The 11,072-nt window shown below is 40.7% G+C and overlaps 1 protein-coding gene across 1 annotated transcript; it reads right to left on the bottom strand.

The window, feature by feature from the left end:
- Window positions 1–1,179: 1,179 nt before the first annotated feature.
- On the bottom strand, window positions 1,180–10,797 carry LOC124291516 (sulfotransferase 1A1-like). Its single transcript, XM_046728516.1, has 7 exons — window positions 10,557–10,797; window positions 9,415–9,518; window positions 8,459–8,609; window positions 6,881–6,958; window positions 4,277–4,380; window positions 3,634–3,796; window positions 1,180–1,364 (listed from the first exon to the last, which is right to left on the bottom strand). Exons 1-7 carry the CDS (start codon window positions 10,795–10,797, stop codon window positions 1,261–1,263), a joined length of 945 nt encoding a protein of 314 aa, XP_046584472.1. The 3' UTR covers window positions 1,180–1,260.
- Between the last annotated feature and the right edge of the window lie 275 nt (window positions 10,798–11,072).

The following is an 11,072-nucleotide window of genomic DNA, read 5'->3' as shown; positions in this document are numbered from 1 at the left end:
CGGACAATCTTCTATAGATACATAGGTTAGGAATCCGAGAAGATCCGGGCTAGAAATGGTCTGAAGGAGCCTGTGCTTATTGTAAGAGGTGCCTAATGGGATTGGATGGCCAGACTCACTGACAGGGTTTCTGCGTTGTTGTTTTTGTCAGTCGTCCTTCTGTTATTATCCAATCAAAAAATATCAATTCCTTACACGTGCTTTCAACGATGTTCAGTATGTTATGAAGTTTATCATCTGATTACACAAGCACCATGTCACGAATGATAATACTATTCCTGTAATTCCATTATTTCATTTTGAACCTTGTTTAACCAATTCTGTTGCCTGACCTCTGAACGGGATCGATCGTCAACATTTTGTTTTTTGTTGGTACTGTACCACGATTAATTGAATTTGTGAAGCAATACATGTGTATATGCTTAAAAAGAGACTATAGAACACCCACAGTTGGATGTCTCCGGATATATACTCTTAACAAAAGTAGGGAAACCTGACTTTTCATTTTGGATAAACGTTAACAATATTTTAACATTTACCATTTAATGAATGCACCGCCATTTCTCTTTATCACCACTCCTAAACACAACGCATGGGATGCACGTGCACAACACAGCAGCCCCATAAACGGGCATTGGGTGTTATTCTTGATTTTGACGGTTTTAAAGAAGGTCGATAAATCACTGTAGACCATTATTCCGACAATCATCTTGCAACACATAGTTGTTAGTGTTTGTTTCTAGGCGTTGTTTTGTTTGAAAATGAAAATCGTGCAATGCAAATTTCACGTAATACACCAATCATCTTTCAAGAGCCTAACGGCCTCGGTCAGATATTGGTGTCTCGGCAAGATATGAAAAATGAAGTGTAATAATCTCTACATCTCACACAAGCAATATCTCCCGTGGAACACAGTTTTGGATGAAGAATTAATATCTCTCTATGCGCCGTTAGGTTAATGAAGGTTTAACACTAATATAGAAATATGAAAGCACATCCACAGTCTACACACCGACATCTACACCAAAGCGCCAGCTATTCTCACGAACATCATAACTGGCACAAATGGCACATTCGTTTTGAAAATATGTACAATGGAATTGGAATGGATGTTCAGTAAGTATTGATAATGACATATTCTCTTTTGATAGATTTACTGTCAGTCCTGGAGTACTCTGTAGTAATGTGTTCTTGTTCTCCTATCGGCATGGGTATACATTTCCCATCTGACGCCTTTGCCTTCGTTCCTTACTTCAGCGTCTATCTAAAGTTTATGTCACAGCCAGCCATGTTTTCCTTGTATAGTCTGTCAAAAGCCTCGTTCTGGGCTACGGTGAAGTAATTTTTCCAGTCGTCAACTTCACCTGAAACAAACATGCGTACAGACTCTTACTAATAAACCCATGTTTGTACAAATACAAGAATAACGTATTTCAACACATTTAGAAATGGCATTTGTCCACCTGTGATGTTAGCTGTCCTGCAACTTTTATTGAAATATAAATATTTAGCAGATAAAACCGAAACATACATGAACGTCTTCGTTCCCTAGCAAGTTCTACTTAATAATGATGTGTCCATTTATATAGCGCTAAACTCCACACCAGGTATGCTCAAAGCGATAACAAATTATCGTTGTATCCCATTTGCATAGATCGATGCTGTTGATCACCGGGTTGTGTGGCCCAAACTCGATTATTTACAGACCACCGCCATATAGCTGGAATATTATTGAATGCGGAATTAAACAACAAACCAACCAAAGTGAAACCACTCGTTGCTGAACTACAGTTCTCTGTTGTAGGTAGAGCCGTACTCTGTGGCAAGGACGAGTTTGATCAGTCAAATTGCCATCTCCGTCAAATCATCTGGCCCAAAGAACTTTCTGACACAGGCAGTTCTTCACCGTCTGATACCCAAATCAAATGAGATGCATCTTCTGCTATAAAGGTTTCAGTGGTGATCCTTGGTAGAAGGTGACAAGCCCGGTTGTAGCGTTCCAGGGCTGTACGCTCTTCACCCGTCTATCTGATCTGCGAGAGTCGGACATTCTCCCTTGTCGGCCAGGATGCTTGGTGAGGCGTGAACGGTGAGAGTATAATTTTAGTATAATTTTACTCCACTTTTACAAATATTTCAGCAACGTTATTACAGGGCTTCAAACCATTATACCCATGTAGGGAATTAAACCCGGGTCTTCGGAGCGAACGCTTTAACCACCAGGCTTTCCACAAGCCCCAAGACATGAAACGTTCTGACGTCCTAGATTCAACTGTTTCTAAGCAAGTGACAGCATTGTCTTCTCAACACAGTCTCGGTATGTGTTGCTGTTGTGTAATCGCCGAGATAAAGAGGCCTTGTAATCCACAACCCTCCATGTTTAGACACCTTGTCCTAATGTTTCATGTGGCAGATTGCACATGGCGAATTTGCAAGTTTGTGAAGAGCAATAACTTATATAATTTGAAATCCGAATATATCTGCAACTTGTCACAATCATGTGCAGTGACAAACATTGTAAAACGTCAAACGTTGGTCAACGTTTTGTCATACACTTGTCGACTTATTGGGGGTGAGAAAAGTCCCCACCCCTGCATGAGATCGTACATCCGGGTCTTTAGTCTTCATGGCGACATGCTAATAACACCAAGATTGCAGAACCTTAGCCTTGGTTTGAGCAGGATATGGAACCAAACATTCAGGAGTCAATTATTGTAGGAGGATTGGATTATACCCAGAAGACAGTTTTTTGTCCCTGAATTTGTGACGACTTCTTTAGCAGTGAGATGAGATGAAGCAACGTCGACTCTAGCAGCGAGTCTCTTTCAGTGATGAATAACGATTTCTTCTCCAACGCCGAGATGGAACACAGCGTGTCTACCGACATCGAAATGAACGTTTTGCACCGACAGGTCGACAGATTCGTTGGGCTTGCGTGGTGGTGTGGGGACTCATTTAATTCACACAGAGGTCTGACTTGGTAGTAGTTCAGGGGAGTGTGACAGCACATCAAGTTCTTCAACGTCACCTTTTTTCAGATAACCATCCAACAGAGGGACCTGTTTCGACATGACAACGCTACATTCACACGCAGCCTGTGTCATAATCGGCCTCGCAGTCCCTGAACCGCATCATATTCACTTCCGCCCTGCCCTTTTTGCAATGCTTACTCCCCAAATGAAACAAGTCTAGATGTCCTCAGGTTTAGGCTCTGAATCTCTTATTCATTCAAAAAGAAAGATTTGATTCTATCAATATCATATATATTCAGAGACTAAGCATTAGTTGACCTGGGTCAGTGTTGACATCCTTAATTCAAACTTAAATGTCATTCGATACATAGCCGATAGAACATCCATTGGATTAACTCGATAGATGTGTCCGTCAATGCCAACATACGCACCACATACATCACCAACGAGTTGTGGAAAGAATAAAGGAGAGATCCGCAAAACTAGTGGATCACCCTACCCCAACCAACCTAACCACCAATTGTTTTAAAGATAGCCTTGGGGTTTCTTTTCTTTCTGTATATATACATTTACATTGACACGCTTGGGATGCTCGATATACTGTTTTATCAATGAATACCATCACGTCAATAGATGTCGAGGTGCTGGTGTATGTACCCACCTTTTCTGTACATAACAGGTGAACCGTCAGGTGCTGTGACTAAGCTTCCTTTCTTTTCCTTCATTTTGTTGAAACTTGTCAACTCTTTTACTTTTAGGTAGAATTCCTCTGATTTCTCAGCATTCAGAAACTTAGCTAACTTTCTAATACCGGCAAGTGGATCCTGAAAACGACAAACCAATGGCCTACATGAACCTAGTGATAGAAAGATACAGCCAAGCAGCGATGTGTCTAATTTGCAGGGGGCCAACGTAAATATTCCAGCAATATCACTGCGGGTTACACCAGAAATGCGCTACACACATTGTTCGCATGTGTGGAATCAAACTCGGGTCTTTGGCATGATGTGCTAACGTTTAAACCATATTTCCCACCACCCCTTAATGTATTTAAGTTGCCTACATAATGCTATTCAGTATGGTAACATGAAGGCTTTGCGGGTTTTGGATGGTTATTGTGCTGACGATTATACTTCGACACTTGCAAGAGTTCGACGATAATAACCGTCTGTCACGGCGCTGGTCTGCGAATTCGGTGCGACCGTTGGAAATGTCTCTCTCTCTCGTTAGTGCAGCAAAACCTTAAAGGCGCAAATTCAAACTGAACATTTTAGAGATGTAATTTCTTGAAAAGCAATTCTTACCTCTTTTAGATCTTCATACACCAAGGTCAGAGTCGGCACCTCGGGATGGTTCGTCCTAATTGCAGCCCAGTCCTTCAGGTATGTGGTAAACGATCCAGAGTCAACTGAAATTAGGGGAGTTAAATATTACAGGTTCATGAAACTCATCTACATTTTCTGCTGTATTTTCTGTTGTATTTTATATACATTCCTACTATATGTGAGAAATAGCCGTGACCCATTTACTGTGCAAATTGGTAAAACTATTATTTCATATAGCCATCTCCTGATTGAGTACTCCTTGAATAAATAGTATATACATGCCGATCCACGGACAGTGGTAAATTTTATGTATGGCTATGAGCAAACACACGATGAATGAAATTTGGCACAATATGAAAGATTATATATTTTAATGACCATGCAGTTGTGGTGCATCTGTTAAAAGCAAACGTACATATAGGATCTTAATAACAATTAGAATGTACCCTTTTCGTCAAATTATGACAATGCATTTTGTTTGTTTGTTGTTCCACGCCGCACTCCAGCTAATGGTGCCAGCTTCATGGTGCCAGTCAGTAAATAATCAAGTCTGGACCAGACAATAGGTAATTGGGAACGATGACATGTGCCAACCATGTCAGCGAAGGTGAAAATCTTACAACAAGCATGGGTTGCTGGGTCTTTACGGGACTTTCTGATGCCTCTGGGATACCATAATTTCGAAAATAGTCTTTGCCAGTATTCCTGGCGACAGCGTTACGAGGATCATTGTTCGTATCAGTCAGCTGTTTGGCTGCTTGGAGCTGACTGTGGAATTAAATAAACTCACTGACTCTCTCACAACAGTTCTAACCTTTTTGTCGTACATCGCACCTGTTCTTTACTCCAAGTATGTCGTATATTGCATCTGCTCTCTTACTCCAAGAATGGGTATATCTCATAGCTCTCTACTTCTAGTATATTGTATATAGAATACGCTGACTACTCCATGTATATGGCATACGCTCTCAACCTCTGGTATGTTGTATATCGCATACGCTCTCTACTCTAAGTATGTTGTATATGGCATACGCTCTCTACTTCAAGTATGTTGTATATGGCATACGCTCTCTACTTCAAATATGTTGTATATGGCATACGCTCTCTATTTCAAGTATGCTGTATATGGCATACGCTCTCTGTTCCAAGTATGTTGTATATGGCATACGCTCTCCACTTCAAGTATGTTGTATATGGCATACGCTCTTTACTTCAAGTATGTTGTATATGGCATACGCTCTTTACTTCAAGTATATTTGTATATGGCATACGCTCTCTACTTATCAAGTATGTTGTATATATGGCATACGCTCTCTACTTCAAATATGTTGTATATGGCATACGCTCTCTATTTCAAGTATGCTGTATGGCATACGCCTACGCTATCTGTTCAAGTATGTTGTATATGGCATACGCTCTCTACTTCAAGTATGTTGTATATGGCATACGCTCTTTACTTCAAGTATGTTGTATATGGCATACGCTCTTTGCTTCAAGTATGTTGTATATACGCTCTACTTCAAGTATGTTATATATAGCATACACTCGCTACTCCAAATATGTTGTATATGGCATACATTCTCTACTCCAAGTATGTTGTATACAGCATACGCTATCTACTCCAAGTATACCATATATAGCATACGCCCTTATTCCCAGTTTGCCGTGTATATGTCATACGCTCTCTACTTCCAGTATTCCGTATATAGCATACACTCTATACTTTAAGTATGCCGTATATAGCATACGCTCTCTACTCCCAGTTTGCCGTATATAGCATACACTCTCTAATTCAAGCATGCCGTATGTAGCATACGTTTTCAGTAGAGATAGATGTCTAAGATGAAATCTGCAGACCTTCATTCAAACTTGGCACACGAAATCCACCACTCCCAAAATGGAATGTATGAAAGTTGCTAAATTTCGTTTACAACTGAAAATCTTCTATAGATACATAAGATTAGGAAGCCGAGAAGATCCGGGCTAGAAATGGTCTTAAGGAACCTGAGCTTATTGTAAGAGGTGCCTAATGGGATTATTTGGCCAGACTCACTGACATGGTTGACACATGTCATCCAATTGCGTAGATCGATGCTCATGCTGTTGATCACTGGGTTGTCTGGTCCAGACTCGACTATTTACAATGGGTGGAACACTGCTGAGTGTGGCGTTAAACAACAACAGAAAAAAGCAAAAAAAGACAGAAACAAAGTAACAAAAAGTACCACCAACTTTATATTGACCTTAGCAATACTAGAACCAAAAGTTCTCCATGTAACATCAAGATAATACGGGTTCGACTCGGATATAAACATATGAGAACAGATCCATTGTATAAACACAAGCACCTACACCGAAGGACCATATATTCTCGTGATCCTTCAAAATCGCAAATATGTCAATGTAATTGTAATCAAAATTCAGCAAATATTCAAAATAAAATATTCTCTCCTCTTGAGTCCTGTAACACTCTGTAGTAATGTGTTTCTTGTTCTTCTATCAGCATGGGTATACATTTTCCATCTGACACCTTGGTCTTCGTTCCTTACTTCAGCGAGTATCTAAAGTTTGTGTCACAATCACCCATGTTTTCCTTGTATAGTCTGTCAAAAGCCTCGTTCTGGGCCACGGTGAAGTAATTTTTCCAGTCGCCAACTTCACCTGAAACAGGGAAAATACGTACAGAATCTGGCTAAATAAAAATCGAGTAAACTACCGGTTAGAACGAACTCAAAGGGACCACAGGGTTTAAGTTCGTTATAACCGTAGTTCGTTACACGCAGTTCGACTAAAATAAAGAGCATGCACCCGGGCCCATAACAATAGTTCGTTATAACCGTAGTTCGATATAGGTATTTCGACTAAAACGTACAGCATATAGCCGGGACCCATAACAATCGTTCGTTATATCCGTCAGTTCGTTACAGGCGTGTTCGTTAAACACGTAGTTTAATACTGGTATTAGGAGGAATATGTAATGACCATATTTGGGCATTTGTCCATTTGAGCTACCACTGCTCAATTTAAAAAAGATGTACGTAAAACATTTTGCCGATTAAACTGAATCATAGATCCAAAGTTACAATTCTTCATGTTTGATAAATTTCTAAATGTCCGTTCCAAACGGTTCGTTCTGATACTTGTTCAAAAATCAAAATATAAGGCATACGTGAATGGGTGGATTCATGAAAAGGATCAATGGAAAACAGCTAACTGTTCACATGCGATACACACAACACAGTTGACCCTTGTCGCTGATGCAGACCTGACGTGTCAAACGTCAAGGCCATCTGTAGAAAGTTTGGCCAACCTAGGAGCGGAGACATAACCTGTCTATGAACGCAATGATGTTACGATTCGGACCTTGGGAAATGCTGACTCATTCAGCATGTAGTGTGAGTACACGGTCACGCTGATACTGTAGGCTGACGCGATGGCCTCTAACCAAGGTGACGAGCTCTGATGTGACATTCCTCCATTACATGATAGTCATCTCCCGGAAAGGCGCTCGTTGACCCTCAATGAAGATCCATAATCCTTCGTGTTGGTTGAGGGACAGAACGTTCTAGGTACCACCGACCTGGATTCACTTGTTCCCAAGCAAATAATAGTAACTGTTGTTGATTGTTCTCCCTATAGTCTCAGTGTGAGCTTGCTGGTCGAGATTAAGAGGTCAGGATAACCACAACCCTGCACTTTTAGAGACTGGCAATGGCGAATTTATGTGTGTGTTTGTTAAGAAAGAGATTTATGGATGCCACCTTCTTCATTATGAGACGTTATCATAATAAAGTGTTGACATCCATAAAACTCTTCCTTAAGTGAATCACTTTTAAATGTCATTCAAAGACCTGTGTGTTTGTTGTTTAACGCCGCACTCAGCATCATTCCACCTATATGGCGACGGTCTGTAAATAATCGAGACTGGACCAGACGATCCAGTGATCGACAGCATCAGCATCGATCTACACAATGGGGATAGGATGACATGTGTCACAACTACATCAGTGAGCCTGACCACCCAATCACGTTTGTCGCCTCTTACGACAAGCATGGGTTGCTGAAGAACAATTCTAACCTGGACCTTTACCAGTGGTCAATTACGATCACCAGATTACTTTGATGTACAAGTGCCGGCAAATGTACCCACCTTTTCTGTACATAACAGCAGAACCGTCAGTGCTTTAGAGAATTTGCCCTCCTCTTCTTTCATTTTGTTGAAACTCGTCAACTCTTTTACTTTGTGGTAGATTTCCTCTGATTTTTCAACATTCAAAATCTTTGCTAACTTCCTAATGCCGGTTAGTGGATCCTGAAACAGATGAAATATTGCCTGACAATATCACAAAAATAACTACACAGAATCATTTCCTTGACGAACCGTTGCTGTGAATGTTTTACACAGAATGGAAGTGTTTGAGTGCCGGATAGTGGATCCTGAAACAGATGAGTGAATGAGTTTACTTTTACGCCGCGTTTAGCAATTTTCCAGCAATATCTCGGCGGGATACATCAGAAATGGGCCTCACATCTTGAAACAAATTAAACATTACCTGACATTATCACAAGAATAATATACACAGAATCATTTCCTTAATTAACGAGCCGTTGCTGATGATCTCTTACAAATGTTGTAGAATAGAAGTGTTTGATTGGCATTCTCAGATTTAGTTCAGTAAGTCGTTCAGTATCAACAGTTTTAAGAGTCTACCATGGTTTAGTTAATCATAGAGTGTGTTGATGTATTTTCAGTGGTTGAACGAACATAAGGAGTTTTCATCATAACACGTATCTATGCAGTATGGTGAATATGAGGCACTGATTGAAAGACAGGAGGGAGGTCATACTAATAAAATAAATAATTAAACCTAGTTTACTTTGACAATCGGATTTTATAATTATTATATCGTGCGTCTTTAATAGCGCAGGTCAACGGACCATATAAGATGATTCCTTTCTCACTTGTGTAGCAAAAGCATAAATGATTAATTCAATAATCTTTAAAATCCACTTGATGTCTTCTATGAACAGAACCAATTCAATACTGACATTAGCCTGTATATTTTGCATAATGCATTTTCAAAACGATCTCGGGACCACGTAACGTTAACGCTTACCTCTTTCAAATCTTCATACATTAAGGTCAAGGTCGGCAACTCGGGGTGAGTTTTCCTAACCGCTGTCCAGTCCTTCATGTAGTCGAAAAACGCCCCGAAGTCGACTGAAATGTTGAAGGTGTAATTGTATTAATTTTGATAAAAGTCATCTTCTATTTTCTGATGGTTTTTTTTCCAATTCTGTGTTACAGAATACTCAGTGAATAACTTCACTTTGCTTAGGCCACACATGTGCGTCCTTTTACTATTCCACTAGAAGCGGGCCACTGGGTAGCCTTGTGGGTTAGGCGTTCGCTCGTCACGCCGAAGGCCCGGGTTCGATTCGATTTTCTAAAGTGGGGGGTTCGAACCCCTGAAACCCCCTTCCCCAAAAACCCTTGGATCCGCCATTGCTCATTCACTCACTCCTCTCGAAACATGTATACTCAACTACAGTATTTACGCAACAATCGTGATTTTTACCAATCGTGACATGTTATCGCACTGCTAACATTAAACATGATATATACTGATAAGAATCATACATCCTTCAGTTACAATCAGTTATATAATTGTTGTGAATAACATAACGAATTAAACTGACGTGAAATACATCAGAAATCATCCTCTCTGAAAGTACACCTACATTGTAAACATTGTGCTTCACGTGAGCCCCGATTGAGGACGGTGTTACTTGGTATGGCTCGGTCACTAGATTTCGAAACAATCTTAGTTAAAAGAAATCTTATCAACGTTCAAAGATAAGCTAAAGGTATACTATCGAAACTATTCTAAACTGTCCGTATGTCGCACAAAGATAGGATATCGAGCCGAACTCTCACTCAGAATTCATTTCTGTTGGAGGCTGAAAGAGCCGGGTGTCTGCTAACGCCGTTACGATATCTTTGGGATACGATAATTTCGAAAATATGCTGGATACAGTGCACGCTTTACTCACGATAGCTTTACGATAACTTGGGGACGAGACGGCGTGCAACGTTCGTGCGACGTTCGTACGGTCAGTCAAAAGTTTGTTATTCTGGAAATTAGATGGCTTTGACATAAAACAAAATTCAATCACTCACTCACTTCACGTAATTCTAACACCTCCGCTCACATTTCCCATCCATCTGTAAAGACAAATGGTTTTATATATTCATAACATATCAGTTTCTTGTGGTGGTTGAACAGCGACACAGTCGTGTCCTTGGGGTTTCGGAGGATGTAGATTATTTTGCACTTCTTCTCAAACACACCACGTGGCAGCTGCTCAACAAAGCAATGCGTGTTCAAAATTCGCGGCGAAGGGAACTTCTCTAAGACCTCGCCTCTGATAAACTCTAACATCAGTTCATCCTTCTCAATGACAGCGTCCGTGTCGCTCGACAGAAGAAGTCGGACCATTTCCCAGACCCAGTGAGTGCCTGAAATGTCAACACAGAGACAGAGCGAAATTCAGATCTATGTTAAAACTATTCAGTGGTTAAAGCGTTCGCTCGTCAGGCCGAATACAGGTTCGATTCCCCACGTGGAAGGATTGCCAGCCTTTTTCAGGTGTTCCATGACCGCCTCCGTGGTGTAGTGGTTAGAGCGTCCGCCCGGAGAGCGGAAGGTCGCGGGTTCGATCCCCGACCGTGTCATACCAAAAGACGTTAAGATATGGTACTTGTTGGTCCCTT

The sequence above is a fragment of the Haliotis rubra genome, unplaced genomic scaffold (assembly GCF_003918875.1).
Source record: "Haliotis rubra isolate DU_JTF1 unplaced genomic scaffold, ASM391887v1 Scf494, whole genome shotgun sequence".
NCBI lineage: Eukaryota > Metazoa > Mollusca > Gastropoda > Lepetellida > Haliotidae > Haliotis > Haliotis rubra.
Note: the sequence above shows the minus strand (reverse complement) of the source record. Positions and strands in the feature narration are given on the sequence as shown.

Excerpts from the sequence above, each read along its gene's own strand:
- LOC124291516 (XM_046728516.1), bottom strand. The coding sequence starts at position 10,797 with ATGGTCCGACTTCTTCTGTCGAGCGACACGGACGCTGTCATTGAGAAG. Across the intron at positions 8,610-9,414 it reads TGTATGAAGATTTGAAAGAG|GATCCACTAACCGGCATTAG; the intron begins GTAAGCGTTAAC and ends CATCTGTTTCAG. Across the intron at positions 3,797-4,276 it reads TGTATGAAGATCTAAAAGAG|GATCCACTTGCCGGTATTAG; the intron begins GTAAGAATTGCT and ends TGTCGTTTTCAG.